Source organism: Pseudorca crassidens, chromosome 18, assembly GCF_039906515.1.
Source record: "Pseudorca crassidens isolate mPseCra1 chromosome 18, mPseCra1.hap1, whole genome shotgun sequence".
In the NCBI taxonomy this organism is placed as follows: domain Eukaryota; kingdom Metazoa; phylum Chordata; class Mammalia; order Artiodactyla; family Delphinidae; genus Pseudorca; species Pseudorca crassidens.
Genome location: NC_090313.1, coordinates 68,751,291 through 68,778,860, shown reverse-complemented (window position 1 = coordinate 68,778,860; position 27,570 = coordinate 68,751,291). Strand labels below are relative to the sequence as shown.

General features: G+C 38.7%; 1 protein-coding gene across 7 annotated transcripts in view; it reads left to right on the top strand.

Annotated features, from left to right (window-relative positions):
- NBEA (neurobeachin) overlaps positions 1-26,926 on the top strand; it is a 630,249-nt gene extending 603,323 nt beyond the window's left edge. For 3 of the 7 annotated variants that reach the window (XM_067713385.1, XM_067713382.1, XM_067713380.1), the window contains 10 exons: positions 2,994-3,056; positions 3,379-3,468; positions 6,112-6,304; positions 7,881-7,952; positions 9,847-10,002; positions 10,526-10,696; positions 19,462-19,563; positions 22,049-22,245; positions 23,033-23,184; positions 25,058-26,926. In XM_067713385.1, the coding sequence (XP_067569486.1) occupies positions 2,994-3,056; positions 3,379-3,468; positions 6,112-6,304; positions 7,881-7,952; positions 9,847-10,002; positions 10,526-10,696; positions 19,462-19,563; positions 22,049-22,245; positions 23,033-23,184; positions 25,058-25,148 (1,287 nt within the window). In that variant the 3' untranslated portion in view covers positions 25,149-26,926. The remainder of the gene's footprint in view (positions 1-2,993; positions 3,057-3,378; positions 3,469-6,111; positions 6,305-7,880; positions 7,953-9,846; positions 10,003-10,525; positions 10,697-19,461; positions 19,564-22,048; positions 22,246-23,032; positions 23,185-25,057) is intronic. The other 4 variants (XM_067713386.1, XM_067713383.1, XM_067713381.1 and 1 more) reach the window with 3 other exon arrangements.
- The last annotated feature ends 644 nt before the right edge of the window (positions 26,927-27,570 follow it).

Sequence of the window (27,570 nt, the reverse complement as noted above, 5' to 3'; positions counted from 1 at the left end):
TTAACCTTCAAACCTTAGCTCATGTTCTTTTTCTGGAAGTCTCTTTCCTAACAGCCCTGCTCTTCCTCCCCCATTCTCCACCTGAGTTTCAGTCCATTACTCCTCCGGGCTCCCTGGCCCTTTGGGCTGGCCTCCCCCATGGTCCTACCTACCATGTGCCCTGATGTCCTCATCTCATGTCCTTATGGGCTAGAAACGTCTGGAGGGCAGTCTGCTGTCTGATTTTATATCCCTTGGTGTGAAGTAAATATTCAACAAATGTTCGTTAACTGAATTGTTTTTGTGGTATTGAATTGTAAGAGAAAAGAACTCTGAAGTTTTCTCTGCTACTGTGCTTTTCTCTTTTCAGGCTACCTTTCAGTTTTACCCAAATACCCTACCATTTCCCCACTTCTGTATTCAAACATTTTTTGACTCTGTAGGACGAAATCACAGCCCTGACCTGCAGAGATTCACAGTCTGAGCAAACAGACACACGTAAGGAATTATGTGTTGAATTCCATGACAAAGGGGAAAATATGCTGTGAGAATATGGAGGACATTGATTATGATTTAGGAAGGATTTCTGGGAAGGATTTAGAACCCTGCCCAAGGTTAGCATGAAGGGAGGCATTTTCTCCTCCGTCATAACAGCTACTCAGTTGCTGTGCGTCATAGGTTGCAGAATGGGTTGTGTATATTTCCGGGCATGCGCCCATACAAAGTACCTCTTTTTTTTTTTTAATTTCTAAAAGGATTTAATATGTTTAAAGAAATGAAATAGGCAATCAAAAATATGAGCTGGTAACAGAGAGATGAAGCCATAAAAATTTATCAGTTTTTTTTTTCCTTTTCTGCTCTACAGTAGTTTTATTTGTATCTCTGTTCAAAGCCCAACCTCACATGGAAAACAATATCTTTCTCCTTGTCAGCATCACTTTTTTTAAAAATCAAAGTCTTCAAACATATACAAAAGTAGAGAGAATAATATAACATATAATAATATAACAAATATCCATTTGCCCAATAACAATAGTCAGCAGTAGTACCTCCCTTCTTAATGACAAGGAAGACATTGATGACTTCCTAAAAGTGGGGGAGCACAGAAAGCATATGACAGGAGGAGCCAATCAGGAAAGTCAGTAGGTGCTCACTTCCCTTTCAAACATTTTAATAGACTTAGGGGAGACAGCATGCTTTTCCAGGATCGGAAAGACTTGTGCAATTTAAAATCAGAGGGCAAAGAATTATTAGAAAGCAGGTCTACACAATAGCTAAAAGATAAATACTGGAATAAGAACCTTTAGGTAGATCACAGGAAGAGAGATTCAGTTTAGTCTTAAAATAAATAAATGTTGAATGTTGGGAATCGATTGTCTTAATGCAAGGGTGAGATTGAGCACAACTTGAAATTTACCCTGCCGCCATTTGAGAGCCATTTAAGGTATGTATGTGTGTGTGTATTGTGCCTCAGTCCAAAAGGATCAGAGGCAGGACCTCCTGAAGAGAACCGTACAGAAGATTTCTGGAAATTAAATCTGTTTCAGAACATTTTTTAATGTAATTCTGATATTTCCCTTCCAGAAAAATAAGTCAAGCAAAACATGTTTGTTGATTGATTCTTTCTGTGAACATTTAAAGGCTACCTACTAAATGCAAGGCACTGATCTAGAGATTTAAATGTGTTTGATTTTACTTCTGTCTCCCTACCCCCAACCTGGTCCTCTATCTGGAGGAGGAAAAACACAAGCAATGGTATCTATTGCTAGAGAGATTTAGTTCATGATACATTAAGCTAGGTATTGGACATTTTCTAACTAGGGCAACTTTAACAATACAATGAGTACCTTTTTTGATTTTCAAATAATTCTCAAGAGTTTATTGTTCAGAATGTGAACTTAACCAGAAATGGTCTCTCCCCCCTTTCTAATCTTAAATCTTGCATTGGGGAGATAAAGTATAATGGTATCTATGTGAGTACAATTTAGTGAAATAGTCACACTTCGCATATGAGTGGACACATGCAAATAAATGTATACATTAAAACTGGACAGCACGTAAAGAGATTTAATAACTCGTCCTGTTGCCTCTACAAGTAAAAGAACCAAAGCTCCATTTATGCAATTGTTAAAATATGGCAGATAATGATGCATTCATGTTTAATATTGCTAATCAATTTGAAAATTCACATTTTTATTGATAAACATTTTCTTGAAATGCAGTCTAGGAGGACAGATTATTAAATTTAAAGACTTTATAAATAAGAATTGTAGATAGTGACGGGATTAGTAGCAGTGCTGTGTCGAGAGCCACCTACCACCTTACCTGACTCCCAAGCACTCAGCAATGACTTTCGAATTTCACTTTTATGTGCAACCACAGTGCACACAATTTTAGGGGGAAAATTAGCATGGTAACAGAGTAATAATCATAGTAAATATTGTGCTTCTCCTTGTTGACTTAAGTTACCTACTTACAATATTTCAGAAAAATATTTCTGTTAGTCTAGCTTAATATATTGAAAATTTTTCCCTGTAGAATTTATGTATAGAAGAAATACTTAAATCTCTTATAAGAGTATCTCTTTAACATACACACAAAAAAGGCATATTTTACACTCCAGACAGTCTGAGATCTAGAATTATTTTTATCTATTGGAAATCACAAAATCTCGTTAATATTTCCATCTGCATAGGTTTTAATGACATATTGCATAGGTCAGGATGCCCCAAGAATTATTTCCTCTTTGGGTTAGTTCTTTCTAAATTTTCAGGAAATTTTTGAGAGAAATGAATTCATACCTTATAAATAATATTCCAGGATTCATCTTAGAATAGCATAGCACACTAAAATGTATTTTTTGTAGTGAAAGTCTTACCATATTTGATTATTATACGAAAGTCTTAATGTTCTTTCTACTGATCGCCCTCTGAATTGATTAGAACACATGATTATTTGACTTTATTTTGTATCCTTAGTGGACTTTATGTCTCATTCTTTTTTTTCCCATTAAGATTCCAGAAGCTTATTTCATTAGAGATCCCCATACGTTCCTTCTTACAAAGGACTTTATTAAGGTATATGTGTTGTATTTAGTGTTCAGAGTGTTCTTTGGTCTCTAGCTGCATGCATGCACTCACAGGATAACATTTCCACATTTAACCCCTGCTTCTAAATAAGAATAGTGACTTGGTTAATGGAAGCATGTTTGGAAGGAGAAGCAAAGCTTGTCTACAAAATACTAACACTTGGATGATTTTGCACCCTGCGAGAAGAGCACCCGGTGAATATTCTGGACTTTTTTCATGGCTGACTTGGGATACACTTGCGTTGTCAGAGTGTGTTGACCTCTCTCGTTGATGCATATTGATTATGACAATTACTCTCCTTCCCCTGCAGGCCATGGAGGCACAGATACAGAACTTTGGACAAACGCCATCTCAGTTGCTTATTGAGCCACATCCGCCTCGGAGCTCTGCCATGCACCTGGTAAGACATAGCAGCTTGCGGAACATTTTGGACCTGAGTATAGATCAAATAAAATAGTGATTTTTAGCAGCATTTTAAAAGGCTCTTCACTTTATTGGCTAACTCTTCAGCCTCAGTATATACTGATTACCCGAGGGAGAAACAGAGAAAGGAGTAGAGTTCTTACCTTTAAGTTTGGCTTCAACTAGCCCAATTTTGGATTCACAAAAATAGCCATCCTCTCTGACTATATATGCATCTACATAAACTCCTTCATACATATACAGGCTTACAGACACACACCAGCACCAAAATTAGATTACGTTTACAAATTAGAATGTAAATATAATATAAACACAATATGATGCTGCCTAATTTAATCTTTTTGGGCAAGGTGGGGTAGGGGAAGTAGTTCATGAGAAAAGGAAAGAAATATAATTTACAGCCACTTCAGGGAGGCTCTAGAGAAGAGGGGTTAAGAATAAAGGAAGCAGCCGCATAGCACGGGGAGATCAGCTCGGTGCTTTGTGACCACCTGGAGGGGTGGGATAGGGAGGGTGGGAGGGAGGGAGACGCAAGAGGGAAGAGATATGGGAACATATATATATGGATAACTGATTCACTTTGTTATAAAGCAGAAACTAACACACCACTGTAAAGCAATTATACTCCAATAAAGATGTAAAAAAAAAAAAAAGAAAAGAATAAGGGCCTCAGAGCCAGACTTGTGTCAAACACCGTCTCTTGCCATGAACTAATGAATGAATTGGACGAGGTATTTAAGCTCTCTGTTTACATTTCAGCATCTGTAACTGGGGGTAAAAATAGTACCAACCCTGAAAATGTAATGACTCGATACTGAATATTGCACTTAGACCAGCCCCTGGCATACAAGTGCTCAGTAAATGGTAGCTAGTGTCAGCAGCCACAGCAGCTACTTAAATTAAAAGGTTTATTCTCATTTTTCAAAGGAAAAGGTAATATTCTTTTCATTTTAATCTGAGTTTTAAAAATCAGTTTTCATAACAAAACAGTCCTTTTTTCAGTTTTTAGCAAATGGTGAACATTTCCCTCTTTATCTAATTTGAAGAAGGTAAATTTTTTTCCAAGAAACTACTTTAGAATTCACTTTTTAACTGTGACTTTCCACTAAGGTTTTACTGGAAAAAAAAAAAAAGTTTGAAGGTAAAAACCTGTTTGCAAAATGAATTACAGTTCATCAGTGTTTCTAGACAGTTATCAAGGCACCAGACACCCTAGTATTGGAATAAAATGCTCCTGAACATCGTCCATAATATATGTGTAAACAAATGTATCAGTTGTTATTTCCTGACGGAAGTATTGTTCACACCTTTCATTTGTTCTATCAGTTACTTAACAAGTTAGTATTGAGCCCCTTCTGTGTGCCAGGCATGACCTTAAGCACTGGCGACACAGAGGTAATACATCCTCTACACCTTCAAGGAATTGATAGTCGAACACCTACTGAAACACATAAATGAATGTGTGTGTTTGAAAACATTTCTTTTCCTCTGCAATAACTCATTTCAGCCCCCTTGATTAGTCACTAATGAACTCTGCTGCTTGAAGTGGGTCCTCGCGTGCGGCCAAGCGAAGAGGCTTTCACCACATGCGCTGCTCCCATCCAAACACCCAGACACAGTGTAGACACGGAGCCTCCACACCTGAGATGAAGCGTTTTTAATAAACTGTCCAAGAGAATCTCTCTCACACTTTATTTTATGAAATGCTTTGGCAGAAGAGTTGTATTCCCCTGTTAGTTTTCTCTGTTTAATAATGATAATAAAAATATTTATCCTGGAGAAATGCCCAGTCAGAACTCATTACTTTCCTAGGGGAAATTGTTAGAGACTAAATTGGCATGGAACTGTTTATAAAGAAAATAAGCTTTTTAAGTTTGTGTAGCAGAGGATTCATATATATGTGTATATATAATAGTGAACAATTACAAAACATGCATGAAAGCTAAATAATGGTTATTCCCAGCATCCCTATTTTGTGTCTTTTATGTAATCATGTTTATAGTATTTTATAGTACTAAATAGTAGTTCTTATAGTGTCTACTTTCTATCAAGTCATATGCTAGATGATTGAGAAACAAAGATTAAAAAAGAAAAGAGAGTGTTATCCCTCAGGAAGCTCACCATCCAGCAGGGGAAGGAGACCATAGTCATCAGAGCCGCAGCAGAAATGCACACACAGCGCTGACAAGGGAGGCTGTGATATTTTAATTATTTAGACTGTAGCAATGACCCCAGATCAACCAGGTAAAAAATGAAAGAATCAGTTCACTGCATATTTCATGTAAACAGTGTCAGTAACTGACTTGACTGATTTTTCCACCAAACTGATGTTGTAACTGCACTGAATAATTACGCTCCGTCATGTGGACGTATCTCCAACTCCTCACATCGTCTGGCGGTACCTAAATTGCGGCTGGTCTTTAATAAGCGGGTGTCTTCCCGGCGACTTCGAGGAGTCCCTGCTCGTTTCTCTGTGCCACCCTCTCAGATCAGAGTGCCGACTGCTCGGCTCTTGGTTTGTGCCCTTGCTAGCCTGTGTTAATTTCATTCTCCCCCCGAGCTTTCACTAACTGTGTCATTCCTTTTGTTTTCTTTGCTCTCTTCCCTTTCTATTCAACAGTGTTTCCTTCCACAGAGTCCACTCATGTTTAAAGATCAGATGCAGCAGGATGTGATCATGGTGCTGAAGTTTCCATCAAATTCTCCAGTAACGCATGTGGCAGCCAACACGCTCCCCCACCTGACCATCCCTGCGGTGGTGACCGTGACCTGCAGCAGACTGTTTGCAGTGAACCGATGGCACAACACAGTGGGTATGTGTACCTAAGGGAGCCCCTTACTAACGGGTTCTTAGAAGCTGCGCTTCAGGTAGGGTAGGGTAGGCGTGCTGCGGGCTAGCAAGGGTGCCAGATGAGCTGCAGAAAGCGGCAGAGTACATAATTGCCGAACCTAACTGATTAACTCTTGTCTGTCTTATTCACTGCTGCTGTCATTCAGTGCTGCACAGAATGCTTGGCTAATGGTTAAGTATCCAATAAGTACGTGACAAATTGAAGCAGTCCTGCAGATAATTCAGGTCCTCCCACCCTGCCACACCAGGAGAAAAAAAAAAAAACATTTTTATCCCATATTAAACAAAAGTGATTTTGAATCTAGATTTTCTAGATGATGGTTTCAAATCCTCTTTCTTCCACTTCATTAATTCATTTAGGAAATATCTGAATGACCACTTTGTGTCAGTGGTCCTGGGCACTGGGAGTACAACAGTGAACAAGACGAACAGCATGGCTCTCTCTGTGGAGCTTAGAGTCTTTGAGAAAAGACAAAATCTAAATTGTTCAGTGATTTCACGTGTGTTTTCTCCAAACTCATTCCTGAAGTTTCCAGCCAGTATATCTTGAAGTGATATAATTCTGTCATAAAAATTAGATATATTGATACTTATCTAGCCAGGACAGGAATGTATGTGACTAATTGGTTTAGCTGGCCCAGTTCATCACTTAAGATCTCCCTAGAAACCCAAGGATTCCCATGTCTCTAAGACTGAATGATGAGACACGCCGAATTCACCTGAATCTTTCTATTCTACTGACTTCTGCATCACTCTGAAAAACCAAACGACTTTTAGCTTAATCTCCTAAGAGTTTCTAAATGCCCCTATTTTATGGTTATTGGCGATATTTTCAACATGAGGTAGAACGACTTCCATTCAATCAGAAATATGCAGCAGACATCTTTTAAAAATAGGACTTTATTCACAGGAGTCTTAGCCTCTAGAAATGTTTTGCATTGAAAGAAACTATAAAGAATTGATCTTTCTTTAGAATTGTTTAAAAGTTTTATATGTTATATAACCCCATGTAAAAAATTATGACTAATGAATTCAGTCAAGCTCCAAATATTAATCCTCTGAAAGTAGCTTTTAGGTTAAGATTTTAGGTGTGGCTCAATTTTGTACCTTCAGTTGACTTGTCATCTGTTGAAAGAAGGCCCACTTAGATGGGATCCCCATCTTCCTCTCTGCCTTGACCCAGGTGGGCCTGTGCCCATACCCATTCCTACTTGTAGGCAAGACCTTTTCTTAGATTTCAGCTCTCTGATGGGTTCAAGAAATTTTGTAATCTTCCACTTTATCTAGCTTTTTCTTCTTGTTAGGATAACACTCTTCCCAGCTTTCTCCATCTTAAGTGGAGACTAGCAGTCCCCATTGTGATGATTTTTTTAAGACTGTCTACAAAAACATGTAGTGTGACTGAATCATTCTTGCAGTAATTTACCAAATAATTTTTAAGCAAATATATATATTGTATAATCATTATAAAACACTGCTTATTAGGAAATTCCTTTCTGAGAATTTTATGGTCATTTTCTCTTTTAATTAATCTTTAGGCCTCAGAGGAGCTCCAGGTTACTCCTTGGATCAAGCCCATCATCTTCCCATTGAAATGGATCCACTCATTGGTATGTTAGCAACAAAAATACATTTTCATGGATGCTGCCTCTCCACAGATACCTATGTGGCTATTTATCACAAATGATAGTTGAATAATAGTTTTTTCTGCCACAAATTAATGTGCAGATAACATCAGATTACCATCAAGGAGCTGTGCAAATCATAACATGCCATCTAAGAATTTGTTGGTATTAAAATAATTATTTGTGGCATTTTCTTGGTATTTTAAGAGGTCACTTAGGTTGGTTCTAAACAACGCAAATGATTCCAAACTGTTCTTTCTTTCAGCCTCAACTCTTCCTTAACAACTTTATATTATTTGAAATATATAAGGACTCAAAGCTATTACTAAAGAAAACTAATACTGAAGAATTTCTTTTCTGGAAATCTCCACTCACTAGAGCTAAACATTTTTTTAATTAAAGGTTTCATATGAATTGCAAACTTGGGAGCTATAATTATTTGCAGCAGATATTCCAAGTATTTTAAAATAATCACATACACATTTATTAGCTGTGTGATCCAGAGCAAGTGCCTTAATCTCTCTGGGCCTCAGTTTCATGTCTGCAAGATGGTTCCTAATCATGTTTGTTCTGCCTGTCCTCATGGGATCTTATGAGAACTAAATTAGAAAAAAATTGAACATGATACGAAAAATTATAAAGCCATACACAAGTTACGGTATTTTTTTCTTAGATTAATCCACCCTACATCTTTGAACCCAGAAAGAGGATGAGGGACAGCCATTTGGGTTAGTTCTTTATACTCCAACACAAAATAACACTTAACATTTCTTTGGGAGAATATACACTTAGGACAAGGAATATTTTTAGAGTTGAGGTCTAGCTGTTTCTCTGCTGAAAAGACATCGACAGTGTCACGTACAGCTGGAATGTAACTATGGAAAAATTAATAGCTGTATTCTGATTAATCAAGGACCAATTACATAGTTTTCAAATGTCTCAGGATGTTTGCTTTTCTTTTCCTTTGCTTTTTTTAAAATTATTTTTTATTTTTTACCTTCTCTAGTAATTACTATTTTAGTGTTAGTAGATATCCACAAATAGTAGCACTTAGATTTAATTGGTGTTAGAAAGTGATGTTGATCTTCTACATCTGCATTTTCTGTTTAAGAATTCAGCCCAGGGATTTAGCCTGAAAGGACGGCGTGGAGTAAGGGACAGGCTGGCATACAGACAGGCACCAGGGAAATCAGATGGTGTGTCTGAGTTTCTGACTTTATTCAGATTCAATCCCAGTGCTACCCACTGATTCTCTGCCTGTCTCTTTCCTCCCCAGTCCCTCTCCCATCTTTCTTATTCCTCTCCTCCCCTGCCAGACCATTCTGGAAAGGTTTCTGTTTGTTGACAATCCAGGTCTTTAAAGCTGCTGACCTAAAGTTCCCTGAGGGGCTGCCTACATAACACCCCTCCCACAAATCCCTACTTTCTTCTTTTCACGTGAATTGTAAATGCCATCAGAAAATGACAGATGGAGGCAAATATTAAGACTTTTTTTTTCCTTATGTAACACACTTCATACAATATTTATTCCTCATTATTATCGAACTTGTTGGACACCAATGAACTTGTGCAGGGTGAACATCTATTGAATTTAGTGCATTTAAATATTTTTATTATGTTGTAAATTCACATCTTGAATTCCTCATATCGGTGGAGAACTTAAATTTCCAACAAGTTTTTAATATATAATACAGGTCATAAATAATCACTGCTACTAAAGAGTTTACATTTCTCATGGGGAAATGTTAAAATCTTAATAATCTTATAGCCTTAAGAACCCATTTCTAGGTAAATGAAGCATAAAAGTATTCCTTCTATAAGTGGTTGGTGAAACTCTTGTGGAATCTTTCTTTAAAGTTCTTTTTCTGTTTATGTTTAGCCAATAACTCTGGTGTGAACAAACGGCAGATCACAGACCTTGTTGACCAGAGCATACAAATCAACGCCCATTGTTTTGTGGTCACAGCCGACAATCGCTATATTCTTATCTGTGGATTCTGGGATAAGAGCTTCAGAGTTTATTCTACAGAAACAGGTAAACTGAGCTATGAAATACCTTATCCTCTTCAAAATGCCAATTGTGACACCTAAAGCTTCATATGAAATCATACTTAATAACGTAGGCATTTTCATCTTGGGTGCCGAGATTCAAATTAAATACTCACATTGTAAGTAAATGACTACTTATAATTGTATCCACTCTGAACTTCAGTGTGAGCTGAGCCCTGAGTTCATAGGACAACTGGCACTACAGTCCCCTTCCCACAAATCAGGTCCAATAAAAGACCTTAAACCTCCCCTTAGTCTGGCCCAACCCTGAAAAAAAATCAAGATTGTGTTATTTTATGTTCTTTTCTTAAGAAGTCTCAAGTGACATTCTTGTATCACTTTTTCAGAAGCAATTCAAGAAACCAAATCTGTAGCTAGATTTCGTTACAAAATTACCTTGTAAGTTTGCGGGTCTATAGATTCACTTTTCACAAATCTAGTAAAGTTAAGCTTATTACCATTTAAAGAAAAATAGCCAATGAATTTGACCTACCATTTCTGTGTTTCAGGGAAGCTAACTCAGATTGTATTTGGCCATTGGGATGTGGTGACGTGCTTGGCCAGGTCTGAGTCATACATAGGTGGGGACTGCTACATCGTGTCTGGGTCTCGAGATGCTACCCTGCTTCTCTGGTACTGGAGTGGGCGACACCATATCATAGGAGACAACCCGAACAGCAGTAAGTATTTGTCTAGAATTGTCCTACCAGACTAAGAACTCATTTTAACATGTTTTGCTCTTTTTAATTTTCCTAATAGTTTTTGCTGGTTCTGTAAGGGTTTTAAAATACGAGAGCTTAAGCAGCAAACCTCTACGTTGGAATGTGGCTATATTCAACGTGTACTAAAGCGCGACCACTATAACCTTCAGCCTGAGGAAACTCCCAGATCCCCTCACATTGACCCTGTGCTCAGCAGCCCTTCCCCAGTCTCCAAATGTCCCCATCCTTCCAAAATTTCCTTCCGTGTCATCAGGTCCATTCAACTTCGTATGATTTCTCTCAGCTAAGTGTAGTCTCTCCTTCTCTGAATTTCCATATGTTTTATTTGTGCCTCAAGAGGACACTTACTGCTTTCTACCATGGGGTGTAGTAAATATCTGTTTATTTATTTGACAATGACTGAAATACCCCCTTCAGATTAGACCCTGGTGAGGCAAAGCTGAATAAGATGCTTTCTTTGCTTGGTATGATTCCTGAGTGTTTTTTATTCAAAAGTGCTCCCGAAAATATCCTGTAGGAGAAAAATGGGGGGACTCCAGAGTAAAACAATTTTAGAAAACACCACATATACTCTTACTTTCTATGTGAGCTCTGAAAGCCTTACACAAATAAAGCTGTTGATAACCCACAGTTTCTCAAACATGTTTTCCATGGAACATTGTGTTCGTGGAAGAGCAGTTACTATTCCTTGGAGCTGCTATTCTGAGGAAACACTGAAGTGGACCATAAGTCCCTCTCTCTGCATCTTAAGTCTCTGGTTCCTGGCATAGTTGCACAAATAATAGGTTTTCAATAAATATCGTTGAATGACTGAAGAACTGGATAAGGCATTTCCTAGAAATAATTACTGTCTTTAATTACCAAGCTTTCAATATTTTACATACACATGTTTCCTGTAAAATAGAGAATGGTTTCTGTAAGGTGTTGATAATGGCAAGTACCTAAACCAGGATTATTCTAATTATGATTTGTACATTGGGCACAGCTTTAACAGTACTTTAAAATAAACTGAAACATGAGTTTGGGAATATTTGTGATGAAACAGAGATAGGAATTTTCCAGGAATGCTGTGCACCTGCCACTGAAATACTATAAAAGTAGAGAAGAAAAGACGTGTACAGGATGCTGTGTTGTAACTACATGGCTGGCCCCCTTCCAGCCTGTGAGAGAGCTGGGCATGGAAAGCTTCATATATATATATATATATATATATATATATATATGTGTGTGTGTGTGTGTGTGTGTGTGTGTGTATACATACATACACACACACACACACATATATGTATATGTATATACATATATATATATATATATAAAGGTGGTAGGAGAATGAACTAGATGACCAGGTGACTTATTCTTGTTTCCCATAGCTAGAGGTGAAGAACAGTAAATGAAGAAACTAAAAGTGTATTATGAAGTAGTGTCTCTTAGTGTAGATACTGAATAAGAGAAAGTGCCTCTGCTCTAAGTTGTGAACTAAGTTGTGATACTGGTTTGAGGAAAACACATATTCAGTTCAGTGTTGCTTGATTTCCAACCAGCTCAACTAATTAGCTACCAATTGTACATTAAACCGAATATCATACTCTAAATACTAGTAAGTTAACCTCCTTATTTACTCTCTTTTTTAAAACCGTATCCTTAAAAAAGGAAACTTCATTTTTAGCAGGATATGTGTGTGTGTGTGTAAAAAATGTTTGATCTACTTTATTATTATTATATTTTATTATTTTTAAGCATGGTACATTATCACATGTATTTTATCTAATTGTATTTTTACGTACTTCCCAGTTTCCTTTTTTCCTTTTAGATGAGTGTAGTGTTCATAAGAAGAAAAGTTGAACTGAGCAGCAGGGCTGTGTGGTATCTTCCATCCATTATTGACACAAATTAGAAGTTATTAGACAGAAAAAAATTTAAAGAAGCAGAATAGGGTTTTAAATCCAATTAATTAACATCTTCAAAGTGAAGCTCAAAAATGATGAAAATGATATTTCCAAAAAGAGAATTCATTTCTTAAAAACTACCATTTGGTAGCAGAGAAGATAATACAATGTCCTGCTATGAGGTATGCATATAGCTGACTCACTTTGTTGTACAGCAGAAACTAACTCACCACTGTAAAGCAATTATATTCCAATAAAGATGTTTAAAAAAAAGGAATTTTAGGGCTTCCCTGGTGGCGCAGTGGTTGAGAGTCCGCCTGCCGATGCAGGGGACACGGGTTCATGCCCCAGTCCGGGAAGATCCCACATGCCGCAGAGCGGCTGAGCCCGTGAGCCATGGCCGCTGAGCCTGCGCGTCCGGAGCCTGTGCTCCGCAACGGGAGAGGCCACAGCAGTGAGAGGCCCACGTACCGCAAAAAAAAAAAAAAAAAAAGGAATTTTAAAGAAAAATGTTAAATTATAGTAATTATCTGTTAACTACTTTATTTTCTAATGATCTTTTCAACCAAATGATGGTTAACAGTTGATTGTATCTTTGTTCCATCACTTAGCAAGGAAAGGTAAATGTAATAATATTTAGAGTGTTTAAAGTTCCTTTCAACAGGAGCTATGTAAATAGAAATGTTTATGTTAATCCTTAAGAACAAAACTGTGAATACTGGATTTGTTAAAATGTAGAATTTTAAGTTTTAAATAAAGACAAGATTATCCCTAAGACATTATTGCATAATATTATCCATGCAGTATTGCCTCCATTTAGGGGGATTTATTTTTTGATTAAAAACTGTTGTCATCATTATGAACCTTAAGGACTTCCATAAAACCCACCCTGCCAAGACTTTCCTAGGCATTTAATGTGGGCATATGTAATGTGGTTCCATTTGATCCATTATCCTTAACATAAAGGGAGAAATATGCTCTTTTAGATTAAACAGGATGAGTAGCTCAAGTATTAGTCAAGCAGCAAGCATGTATTAAATGCCTGCTGTGTGCTGGTACTACCTTAGCAGGTGGGAGTGCTGGGTAGTCAAATTCTGACTTTCTGGGGTTTACGAAAGCCTATATTATGGGCTTCCCTGGTGGCGCAGTGGTTGAGAGTCTGTCTGCCGATGCAGGGGACACGGGTTCGTGCCCCGTTCCGGGAAGATCCCACATGCCGTGGAGCGGCTAGGACCGTGAGCCATGGCCGCTGGGCCTGCACGTCCAGAGCCTGTGCTCCGCAACGGGAGAGGCCACAGCAGTGAGAGGCCCGCGTACCGCAAAAAAAAAAAAAAAAAAAAAAAAGCCTATATTATGACCACAAAACTGCCTGTCCTGCTTGGAAGGACTGAATATACTGAGTATTGCATGAGTCTTGAATTGCTATCAGATAATATTTAGTGTCATAAGTATTTGTATCTACAAAATGCTTAACATTACATCTTGGGCACAAATTGATGATTATGTAAAAACTGGTTTCAGCTTTTTGCCATACGGATAGCAAAAATCATAATAGTAAAACACAGTAAAAAATAACAATTAGTCATATTTAGTATTTGATTAACTTGACTGATTGGTGACTCAGTCTGTGAAACCAGCCAACCTAGCAGCTCATGTAGGCATGCCTAGAGAGACCATATATTTTGGTCAGTTCAGCTTTTGCAAAGGCAGTCAGAGCACACGCTGAATTGACTGCCACATCAGGGATCGGCCATGGGTGTTGACACAGATGTAGTCCTTGCGGTCAGAAAACTCACAAAATGAAGGGAAAGGGTTTTGGGTTTTTTTTTCCTGTTTTATTTTATTCTAGCTACCAATTCACAGGTCAGAGAATCGGGCTATATGTTCTTTCTGTCTCATAATGCATTGCTACACAAGACCGAAAAGCTAGTTATGTCTAAATTCACATTAAAATGTGTGACACAACGCCCTTAGGTTTCGAGGGCTGTATATATTAACCTCGACTTGAAGGGGGAAGTCCTAGCGTGAAACGTAATATCCCAGTAGCTGTTAGAATCCAGGACTTGGTCTTGGTGTGGACATTGAATTTGCTTTGTGTGTCAGAGGCTGAATCATATTTATCCAGCACAACACCATAACGTAATAGGATTCATTTACTCACCCTATGTGCACATCACTAAAACTTCCTCAGGGTAAACTCAGGTGCTTTAATATATGTATGTTTCTTTTGCATTGTCATCCTTATTTTTTAATGGCTGGCTCTGTTAGTGCCACAGAGAAAAAATAAGTAACGTTTGTGAATTTTTTTAGGTAGGTTTGAAAGAGTTAATGGTTTCATTGTGTGTCACATATATTGCTGTGACTAACTTGGACATATCATAAATAAATCTTTTTCTAATTATCTTTATAGTTGTAATGGATTTGCCGCAAAGACAATGAAAATGTGTAAGCAGATTATTATAGACTTTTAGACCATAAAAGAAACAAGCAGAGGCTACCTGGCAGAGGTTCCAACTGAATTATAGTAGTTTTATTAATATATTTAATGCTAATATTCATTGTTACTCTTTCAAACTTGTGACTGTGAACGTAGACAGTTTTCTTGTAGATGTAAACTAGGTCCCTGACTAGATAACAGAATTGCAGAGATGTGAGGGACAGATGCTTTCATCTGAAACAGACTTTTACACAAATTCTGAAACTAATTTGGAAGTGATAAAAATTAATTTGCGCACTTTAATTGGAAGCAGGCTATCGCATGAAAAGAAGGAGAGCAGAGCAGGCAATCTGTGCTAAAAGCTGATTGAATTTGTTGTCAGGTAGGTATCTTGGACTTGGCTCTTTATCCTCCTGAGCCCTTCTTCGCAATATATTACAGCCCGTCTCTGACTGGTGTTCTTTAAAAGGATCAATGCTATTCTTGTTGAATCCCCAGAGCCCCAAATTTCATTGATCTTGGGACTTGACATTTCTCATTACGTGCTGTAGCTTCCAACGAGATAGTCACAAGAGGGGCAAGTCAACATTGTCTCTTCAGCAGACACTTATAATACATTGGGACCTCGGCTCCAAATCCAGTCGGCTTGTAAAGTGTGTGGTTTTAATGTTTATACCAGATATAACATGCCTGATAGAGAGTTTGTTGACATTTTTAAAATCATATCATAACCACAGGAAACTTTGCAAGAGAATTTACTGTTCATCTTTTCAAATCAAATCTACAAATATGCATTGAGTAATATGTATGACATTGTTTTCATGCTTTTTCTATTTCACTTTTGAAAAACAAGTCTTCAGCTCACGTTTGAGAATTATACAAACTATGAAACAAGAAGCCCATTGAAAAGGAGACTCCAGCTGTGCACACATCCCTTCCCTGGGCTCCCATTGTGTTCTCTTCAACTCTGGACACTGACCCTCCCGCCAGCCCCAACCTGTCACTAAACATCTGCCAAATCACATCCCTCGCTTTGTCTGCATCCAGCCTTCTTTTAAAACAACCATCCTGGTGCCCAGCTCCACAGCCACCACTGACCAGTGGTGTTATAGGGGATGAAGAAAGCGTGAACAAAGAATAGCCTGAAGATATTTTATGTATATAATATTATATATATATGTGTGTGTATATATATATATATATATATATGATGAGTTTGTCTCACTTCTCAGAGCAAGGAATCTTAACTAGGGTTTAGTAAATGTTAAACCTCTTCTCATTAACTTTGAGAGGAAGCATAGTTACATGTGTAATAATTCTTACCTCGTAGAGCTTTCTGAGGGCCAAAAGATAATGTCTATAATGTAGCATCCCTAACACGGGGCCCATTCTGCAGGAGACCTCTCAGCCCTCCCACTCCCTCAGCCCAACGTTAGGAGACACTATAGGGTTCCTGACTAAGAAGGGTGCTGCTTGCCACTCAGTTTCTGCTTTTCCTTCCCCTTTACGGAACCAAGGCTGCAGGGGTCTTTGTCCTGGGTCAGAAGCAATATAAAAAACAAGAGTGACTAATATGTTCTCGTGATCAGGGAGCCTCGGATCTATACCAGCGGGCTCTCTGGGCATCATGCAGAAACCTGTACCTCCTTGGGAAAGGCAGGTGCATTATACTATTGATTGGGGAAGGAGATGGTAGGACAGTAAGGTACTGTGGCCTAGATCCAGGTTCAGGACCTCAAGGGAAGAGATCTGCCCTGAAACAGCAGGGCTCAGGGGAAAATGTGGTCAGCGTCCTCTCTGAAGAAGAAAAAGAACAACTTAGAGTCAGTGAATAAATAGGTTTGTATCGATCTTCTATTTTTCATCAAGTACTCTGTGATTGTGTAATAAAATGAAACCACATCATGGGACGTTTTCCAACCCACGGAATGTTTTTATGTGGATTACCTTGTGACCTGTGGAAAATGCAGGCCCAGGTGTTTCTGGCGCTTGGGCCAGAAACCTCTGCAGCAGCCCTCAGGTGGCTGAAGACACAGTACCTCAACAGGAATTCCTCACAAACTAAGTTTTTCTGAGCTACCCCAGCAAATGTCTAACATAATTTTTTCAAAATATATCTTGAAATCAGAGTAGTGATGAAACTGCTGCACCCTTTGAAATCTTTTGTTCTGGGATTTCAAGTCAAAAATCCATCATTTTTATATAGTATAAATGTGAATGAAAATACCTTCTACAGTGATTCTTCAGTGACTCAGCAAAGGTCACAGATAAAACCTGAATGTCATACATCATCAAGAGGTTCATTTTCCGACTCCCCCAGAACTGCACTGAGGTTCACAGAAAAACTCTGCTGTTTTTGTTTAGCTCCAATTCAGAAGGACCAAAGCTTCCCCTGCATATTAGTAGTCCCATAAATGAGGTTGAAAATAATAAGAACCATAAGCAATCTTTACTTTGATCTTTTCTCTGAAAGCCACAGACTATCACACTGACAATGCTCTCCTTGTCAGTTCTCTGTGGATAGCAGCATCTAACACCTTTGCACTTTTTTTCATCATCCATTTTGAGAATATTGAAATATCTTGTGATAAAAATGAGGTGGAATCTGTTTACTATAAGACTTTTATATTTGGAGTTTCCAAATGCTTGCCTATAAGGAATCTCAAAATTGGACGTGTTTGTTCATCATTCATAGTAATTCCATCACCCAGAAAGCTCTTCTCCTGAGGAAATGACTAGGGAAGGAGGGCAGTGGTGCTATGGTCCTTAGAGGAGAGGTCTCACCTGCACCTCCCTCTGCGCAGGGCCCTTTAACCCGTAGCTACATCCATCAATTGTGATGTGACAGTGACAGAATATTCCTAGGATTTTGAATGATTGTTGGGGTGTGTGACATCTGTCCCTGACAATGAAATGAAATATAGGAAATACGCTTTCCCCCTGCTGCAGGTTCTCCAGCTCAAAACCCCTGAATAACATTTTATTTACTTTTCTATAGTTGAAAGAGGGAAACAGTGCTTTCAGGGGCCCTACAAAATCCCCTAATAGTTAAGTTTCACAGTTTATTCAAATGATCTGGGGAAATTGTAATGAAAAATAGAACATTTTAAGCTTTCTAAATCAGAGGTAAACCTTTGAAAAACGTTATTTTCTAATATAAAATATATTACATACATAAGGAAAATTTTTAATATTTTCATACATTTTTTAAATTCCCTGCAGTAGAACTAGATTGCTTTTTACTTTTTCTGTAGCATATAAGGGAAAGGTTTAGAAAACTCTATATAAATTGTATTAAACATATAATTGCAGGATTTTTAATTCATCAGTCTCTCCAAGATAAAATAATCACTTAGAAAAATTAAAGATGATATTACACATAAAATCTTATCAATAATTAATCTTCATTTTGTCAGGGAACTCAAGGCATCTGTGAAGCATAAGTTTATAAATCATATAAATATGTTTCGGACAAATCTAGGACTGCTGTCAAATCTAAGAGGATACTCTGCCAATACTCAAACACATTATAGCAAGATACATAAATTTAGAATAAAATCACAACTAACGTGGGCTTTCAGCTCTCCCTCCCATACTCCATCTAAGTAAGAAATGCCTCAGAAGCAAAGTGGGGGCTCACATGATGGATCTGAGGAAACTCACAGAAAACTGTGAGCAGTTCCTGGAGAGACAGAAGACCGGTGGGTCTGAAGGAGGAGATATTGGCAGAGGGGAAGAGTGTTGGGTGCCTTGCTGGGTAGGGCGTTTTAGTTATGCACCGTCTTCCCAGAATTTTCCACGATCTATTGATGCCTTCCCTCCTGCCACTGTGGGGCAGGGAATCGGAGCACCAGTCCAGCTACTCAGGGCCGTGGCATCACATCAGAGTCAAGGGAGGGGCTGCCCAGGAGGTGGACACAAGTGCCATCCCTTTGACATTCACTTCCCCCACTGCCCCCTCTACAGTGGGGGCTGGGGGATTGCAACCCGGGGGGCAGCTCTCAGAAAGAGCAGCATCGCCGAGACCAAAGCATAGGATGTTTTTGTGAGAGACATGATGAGGAAGCGGTGGTTCAACCCCATCCAGAACATGAGCGCACAGAGGAAAACAGGCCAGCATGCGGGGTCTCAGGCACCATAAGGGCAAGATCACAGACTCAACGACCAGGTGAAGCAGAATGAACAGAAGAGAAAAACACGGAGCTCTTTAAAAAGGCACAATATTCTCTAAGATATGAGAAAGGGGGTCAGAGAGGTTAAGTAACTGGCTCATGGTCACACAGCTAATAATTGCCCTTACTAAACAATGATTGCTATTTTTAATGTTCAATTTAATGGCATAGCTCTTCATTCCCGCCATTGGTCTGTAGTGACTCACCGCTGCTGTTCCTTTACAGGTGACTATCCTGCACCAAGAGCTGTCCTCACGGGCCATGACCATGAAGTTGTCTGTGTTTCTGTCTGTGCCGAACTTGGACTTGTTATCAGTGGTGCTAAAGGTCAGAAGACATTTCTTTCATTTTCGGTCTTTAAACACTATACGATTTTCACAAGTTAACCATGATTTATGATTTATTTCCTTTAGGAGGCTCTCCATAGACAAATGTAATCCCTAGGTTTTTTGTAGCTGCTTAGTTTTATTATTAATACTTACTAGTACTAATATAAAATAGATATAAAATATTATGTAGTACTTTGTGTTCACCAGCATTCTAGCCAGAACACTGATAAATTAAACTGCAGCACACCCATATATGCAGTCATTACAGATAACATTTAAAAGACAAGGGGAGGGGACTTCCCTGGTGGCACCACGGTTAAGAATCCACCTGCCGAAGCAGGGGACACGGGTTCGTGCCCCGGTCCGGGAGGATCCCACATGCCGCGGAGCGGCTGGGCCCGTGAGCCATGGCCGCTGAGCCTGTGCGTCCGGAGCCTGTGCTCCGCAACGGGAGAGGCCACAACAGTGAGAGGCCCGCGTACCGCAAAAACAAAAAGAAAAAAAAAAGACAAAGGGAGGGGACTTCCCTGGTGGTTCCGTGGTTAAGAATCCACCTGCCAATGCAGGGGACATGGGTTCGATCCCTAGTCCAGGAAGATCCCACATGCCACGGAGCAGCTAAGCCCGTGTGTCACAACTACTGAGCCTGCACTCTAGCGCCCACAAATCACAACTACTGAGCCCATGTGCCACAACTAATGAAGCACGCACGCCTAGAGCCCATGCTCCACAACAAGAGAAGCCACCGCAATGAGAAGCCCTCACATGGCAACAAAGAGTAGCCCCTGCTTGCCGCAACTAGAGAAAGCCCACGTGCAGCAACGAAGACCCAACGCAGCCAAAAATAAAAATATAGTAAAAAAAAAAGAAATAAAAGAAATGAAAGACAAGGGGAAGATATCCGTGATGGTGGGGTCCATGGGGGGCTCAGGCTGCTCATCAGACACAGCCTTGGATCCAACCCCCTCCACAAGTCATTTTCTTCTCAAGGCTGGGGACTGTGTAGTGGTAGATGGGAAAGGAAATACGATGACTTAGTTCTTTTGACTTTTTGTGGAAAAAGTACTGTTTCGGGAAAAGTCAGGAAACTTGGATTCTAATTCTGGCTGAGATACCAATTCTCCACGGGAGGCTCCGGGGCAGTAAGGAGCCTAATGCTTAGGAGAAACTGAAAGAAAACCAAAGGGGCCAAGTGTGGTGAGGACACCGCGGACGTAAGGAGACAAAGGCTGAAGAGGTGAGGGGCCCCCGTGGCACAAGTATTTTGTTTTGAGTGTAGTGGGGAGCCATTGGCGTCAGCAAGGCGATGAGGTGATCAGGTTTGGCTTATAGGAGCTTATTCTGGCCGCTTTAGAGATAATGGGTATAATGTCTGAAGGCAGGGACACTGCGTTTTCGTATTTAAGAATAAATAACCCCGGGAGGGACACATAGGATATTTTCACTAAATGTCTTTTAATGTCTGTCTTAGAAATAACATGTAATATCATTCTGTTCTGTAAAGCAAAAAAAAAAGAAAAAAAGGAAAGGGAAGGAAAGCAAGAGACACAATATGCATAGGGAGAAACATTAATTTTCTGTAGCTGATGGTTGGTACTAGAAGTGATTGCTATTTTTTTTCTCTAACTCTTTGTATTTTCTGGAATGCACGTCTATTACTTTAGTAATCAGGAAAACATTTAGGTATAGCCTTATAATGTCACTTGTAAAATTTGTATCTACTGAAGTCAATTGTTTGAAACATAAGAATGTAATTCGTGCATGGTTTTATGCAGTTTTTCTGGGGGTTCTGGGGGACAGGTAATACCAAACTACATTAACCAATTATTTGTCTGAACTTGACTACTGAATGTTTTATCTTAAAATTTCTACCTGAGAAAAAATAAGTCACTCCCCATACTACTTTTACATTCTCGCCTCACTCTTCATTTATTTAAAAAAGAAAAAAGTGTTCCTACAGTCTGAATTACTGGATTCCTTTTCTTAATTTTGCCTTTTACATTTTATGTATAGACTATAGAATGGTAAAACTTATTATTTGATAGTATTGTATTTATGTGGTACAATTAAAATTTTGATGATACTAAAGAAAATTAGTGATTGTTTTGATAATTCTCCTGAACTTTCTAAAGAAAAAGTTCTAAGCACATATTAAGAGAAAACTTTGACATACAGTCTTTTATTCTCATGTAATGTATGAACTGTATCCTTTTTTAATGAATATTATCTCATGAAGGAAAAGAGCAACTACTGACCTAGATAAAAAGTTTGGAAGACACGTGTGTGTTATGTAACAGTTCTCTGTACTTGTTCTGTTGAAATCTAACATCAGTGCTTTGCTCTTGCCACCATAGTTCTTTTCTTTTCTACCTTCTTTCAACAAATCTGAGTGTATTATTCAGGTACGGTTTGCAGGTGTGTGGGAGCTAATACGTGACTGGTCGTCACCAATGACTCTGGCCTTTCTGTTCCCCGCTCCGCAGAGGGCCCTTGCCTCGTCCACACAATCACTGGAGATTTGCTAAGAGCCCTCGAAGGACCAGAAAACTGCTTGTTCCCACGCTTGATCTCTGTCTCCAGTGAAGGCCACTGTATCATCTACTATGAACGAGGGCGATTCAGCAATTTCAGCATCAATGGGAAACTTTTGGCTCAAATGGAGATCAACGATTCAACACGGGTAAATCTGCATGTTCCGTGCTAACTGGGGACCTAACCAAGAGGTTAAAGATTGACTATTTTACATTAAATGACTCGTAATAGAATTTCTCTGGTATCCAGGTAAATGTGTGTTGGTTTGTAAAAGCATATGAATTCATGTTGATTGATGCTTTGAACAAACCCAAAGCTCATTTAATCCCAAGTAGCTAACTCAGTGAATTAGACTTTGGAGGTGATGGCTGTAGTTTGATTAGAGGTTAGACCCTTAAGGAGATTTTCTCCTAATCTCCTCTTACAAACAATTGTTCCTGCGTTGCACTCCCCTGACGTTAAAAATGAGTTTATTGTCAAAGAATCTTATCTTCTGAACCCTAGACCAAAATTACATACCAAATTGCCCATCACTCACAAATGAATTACAATTGCTGGTTTATCATTATTAAAAACAGCTTTTAAATATGCTTCTGCCATTTGTTCTAAAAGTCTTGATATAGCTAGTATTCAGAACTTAACAAAACATCATGTTACTTAATTCTCAAGTTCTTTCTGGATTAGACTGATAATATTCTCTTTGGGACTTCTGTTATTTTGTAACCTAAATTGGTTTTAATAAGATGCTTTGTTTATGTAAGAACTTTGATGAATTCCACATTGGAAAGTCTATGGATTGGACTTTAGAAAACTTGGACAAGTGGCTAAAAGTAGAAAATAATGACAAGGGACTTGTATTAAGTGCCTTCCAGTAGTGCCCACTGATCTTTTGGGAAACACTGAGAGAAATGGTTGCTTTTCTCCCTTGTCCAAAGGCCATTCTCCTGAGTAGCGATGGCCAGAACCTGGTGACCGGAGGGGACAATGGCGTGGTGGAGGTTTGGCAGGCCTGTGACTTCAAGCAGCTGTACATTTACCCCGGATGTGATGCTGGCATTAGAGCAATGGACTTATCCCATGACCAGAGGTGAGCCATGTTGGGGAGAAATGTAATCGCTCAAGAACTGTCATTGAAAGTTCTTAACATTTTACCAAGGGTGAAACCTGCTGTGAAGAAGATTCCAGCATGCAGATGGAAGAAAGACTAGTGCAGAGAAGGGTAAATTGAGGAGAGGAGTAAGTACTGTAAGAAAGGATTCTGGTAAGAAGGAAACAGAGGAAGAGAATAAGGGGGGAAAAAGAAAGAAATGGGTCTGAAGAAAAACAGGCGCGTCTAGACACTGCCCAAAATGTAGAATTATCCCCACCAGCTTCTCTGTTCTCACATCCGTACCTGGTCTCAGACAGGCCTGCCTGGCTTACATTATGTGAAAGAAACACATATTTTTTAGCAGAGTCTCGGCTTGAGGCATACATCTAGCTAAATGCAGCCAAATGCAACGTACAGACTACAGCTGGCCTCTGTTTTAAAAATACGAGGCACTCGTTACTTGAAACAATCTCCAGCACCGCCCCCCCCCCATTTTCTTATTCACATATCTGCCATTTGTGTTATTTTGTGGTATTTTATGTATTTCCCCAAGACACTATAATCTTTTCTTGGAAAGAATTGACAGGAATGTTAACAAAGTAATATGATTTTCTCCTGTTCCTCAATTTGCAACAAGATTTTGTTATTTCCTAAAGTTTGCCTTTGGGTTTATTATAAAGTGAAAAGAATAATTGGAATATAAAGTCTAAATTTCTAAATTTAAAAAATAAATTAAAACTATAATCTTAATATGGTAATTTCTCATTTTTTGCTATATATTTAACAGAAATAAGAAAAGCTTATTAACCGACTTATTTCAACTATGTGTATATTCTTTATAAGAGTATTGGTTTTAAAACAGTATGAGTGTTAAGGCTTATATGGTAAATTTAACAAAGCGTCTTCACACTATAGTAAAACGGTACTGAAGTCATCAAGAAAAGCAATGGAATTTAAGTTAGTTTGGGGAAGGGGTATTTGATCTGCAGCCCAACCTGTTTTAAAGAAAATTTAAGCAGATTATTATTAGAGTGTTCCAAAAGTGTTCCAAAATGCTGTAGTCCGTATTCATAAATGGGAATGGTTTACCATGTAATTATTTTATATACATGGGTGTTTCTAAAGTATTTGAAATGATTTGTGTTCTTAAGTAGTTTAAATGTTCTCCCGGATATTCTTATTCATTCATGTATTCATGTTGCAAACACTTGCTGCCACCATCGTAGATTAAACACTGTGCACAGTCCTGAGGATACAAAACAAGATCACTGACCCCAAAGAGCTCAAATAATCATAATAAATGTTTGTGAGGGAAGCAGGAGCAGAGGAACAGAAGAAGGAAGTGATTAGCTCTTCTCAAGGGGTGCAGAGGGCAGGAAAGGTTTGGTAAGATCTTTATCCTTCACTCGGTATGGGGGAGAGAGTAGATGAGAGAGCATAGGCAAGGCTGTAGTCGTCTTAGTGGTCTCCCAGGAGGAGCAAGGAAAGATACTGTTTCTGTTTCTTTTTCAATCTCATCCTCAATTTCAATTATTATTGTTGTTTTATGATGTCCTTGATATGTTGGAGCAGTAGCATATGCACATAAGTTACAAATTGAGAGATAAACATACAGTGAGGATGCCTACTCAGAAAGTGTTTATCTGATGAGTTGTCTGATCTAAAGTTAATCAACATGTGGTCTGGCAGTCCAGGTGTTTTCAGAATTGATTCAGCTTCTCCTAGGAGAACCAAGAATAAATTTTAATCCTACCTGAGGGCACACAAGAGTAAAACCTGGTGAACTTTGAGATCGTGCTATTGTTTAGTGTAAAGTAGCACCACATCAGTGATTTTGTGTCTCTCTTAACTACTGCCTCTGCTTTTCCAGGACTCTGATCACTGGCATGGCTTCTGGTAGCATTGTAGCTTTTAATATAGATTTTAATCGGTGGCATTATGAGCATCAGAACAGATACTGAAGACAAATGGAGAGCCAAAAGCCAAGTTAAAGCTGAGAGCACAAGTGCTGCATGGAAAGGCAATATCTCTGGTGGAAAAAAACTCGTCTACATCGACCTCCGTTTGTACATTCCATCACACCCAGCAATAGCTGTACATTGTAGTCAGCAGCCATTTTACTTTGTGTGTTTTTTCACTACTGAACACCAGCTGCTACCAAGCAAGCTTATATCATGTAAATTATATGAATTAGGAGATGTTTTGGTAATTATTTCATATCTTGTCGTTTATTGAGAAAAGGTAGTAGGACGTGTCACAAGAGACTTTTGACAATTCTGAGGAACCTTGTGTCCAGTTGTTACAAAGTTTAAGCTTTGAACCTAACCTGCATCCCATTTCCAGCCTCTTTTCAAGCTGAGAAAAAAAAAAAAAAAACACGTTTGATACTTTGTACATCAGATGCATCTTATTTAAAGGGATACTTTTGTAAAAGTAAAACCTTGTATAAAGAACAAAACATTTCTTAATTTTATTGTGGAGTTACAACTTGCATGTTCTTTAATCCTGAAGTCTTGATGGGACAGGTGCATTGACACTAGGAAATAGTACGATCTGTGCAAGGACACAGCTTGTATGAAAGGACTGAATTTGGGCTCAATCAGTAATTTTTGACATTTTCACCAAAATACATAGTTTTGCACTTTTAAATCTAAATTCATCCCTTCTAAGTGAAATTTGCTCATAAAGCATTTGAATACTAAGCCATTATTTGCCATTTTGGTACTTGATACAAAGAAAATTCAGCCGTAACCTTCATAATTTGAAGACACAGCAGAAAGGGGGCTTAGGGATGAGGTCCTGGTTTTATTGTATAAATAGGAGTCCCGACCATTTAGTTCCATAGTAATGACTTCCCAACTCCTGGACAACTCTTCCAGAATCATCCTGCTGGCTTAGCGTGTGTACATTAGGGGAGGAGAATCTGATGCTAACTTTTTTGCTGTTTTTTTTTCCCCCCCGCCCTCTCTCTCTCTTTGGTTCTTGAATAGCTTAGTTTCTTTAATAATAAGTCAGACTTTATTATAACAATAACTGGCATTATTCTTTTAGGTTCTTGTGAAATTTTCACCTAAAGCCACATTCTTAGCCTAAGGCACTTCATCTTTTATGATATACAATGATGGCTATCAAATGATTTTCCATACATTGTACTGATCAAGTTATACACCCAGGGTATATACACTTTATTCATGTTTCTTCTTTGTATATTTGGTGACTGTATCGTCATAGATATGTACATATTGTGTCGGTAGGGCTATGAGGCATGTTACAGGAATGTAATTTTCTCAGAATTTACACTCACTTGCAGTCATTTATTTAAAAAGATAAAAACAAGATAATGGGTTCTTTGTATTGGCACTTTGCACCAGAAACATATCATTATTTATTGATGTGATTACTTATTTGTTATCCACCTTGTACTAGTAAGTTTTAGCACTGAATTCCTTCTTCATTGTTGTTTGTATTTATGAGATTCTGAAATTCTGGGGAATCGGCGTATTGATTAATTTATTCATCATCAGGCTGTAAGCAATATCTTGAGTTTGTAGCTTAGAATTGGGAGGATAATGAACATCTGGAAGACAAGTTCATTTCATCTTGAGATCATGGTGAAATATTTTGGATATATAAATTCCTTAAGCTATTGTAACCATGTTTTATTGCAAAGATGTAAAATATGCCAGATGTGTGTGAGTTGGAAATCAAAAAAAGACAAATAAAATATGCAAAGAATTCACCGATTTTTTCACATTTCATTGGACACTTCACTTATGTGCATTCATTATGTTGTCATACAAGTTTAAGAAATCAACGTCACCTCATATAAAGGCCTAGAGCATCTAAGAACATGAAATAGAGTCCTAATGAGGTTCTGTAATTTGCTGAAACATGAGCTTCTCTGCTTGACCATCTGGCAGGGATTTGGGGCACCAGTGACCAGAGGGAAACAGCTCTTGTTATTTCTTCTGCACAGTCCACTTTTAGGGTTATTTTTGTTTCATTTAAAAGAAACTAAATGCAGGTGAAGGGTGTAACAGCCCATTACATGAAAGTTAGCAAATCGTGCTATTTTCATTTGAACTACGCTTTCTAGAATTTATCGTTGACCAGGCACGACGCAGGTGGGAGTAGAGGAGCTGCTGACCAGAGCAGGCAGGTAACAGGAGCCAGGCTGAGGGGGCTCCGGACAGGCCCAGGGAGCAACAGAACCACAGGTAAGCTTCCATCTGCATTCTCAGGGCAAAAAGGACACAACCATATAGTAGCCTGAGAAAGCCTTGCTACTGTCACTCTCCATCCTGGCCCCAAACCAGACGTCTGTCAGTCATCCTCAGCCCGGCTGGCTCCCTCAACCCAGCCCTTCTCACAGCCCATCCATCA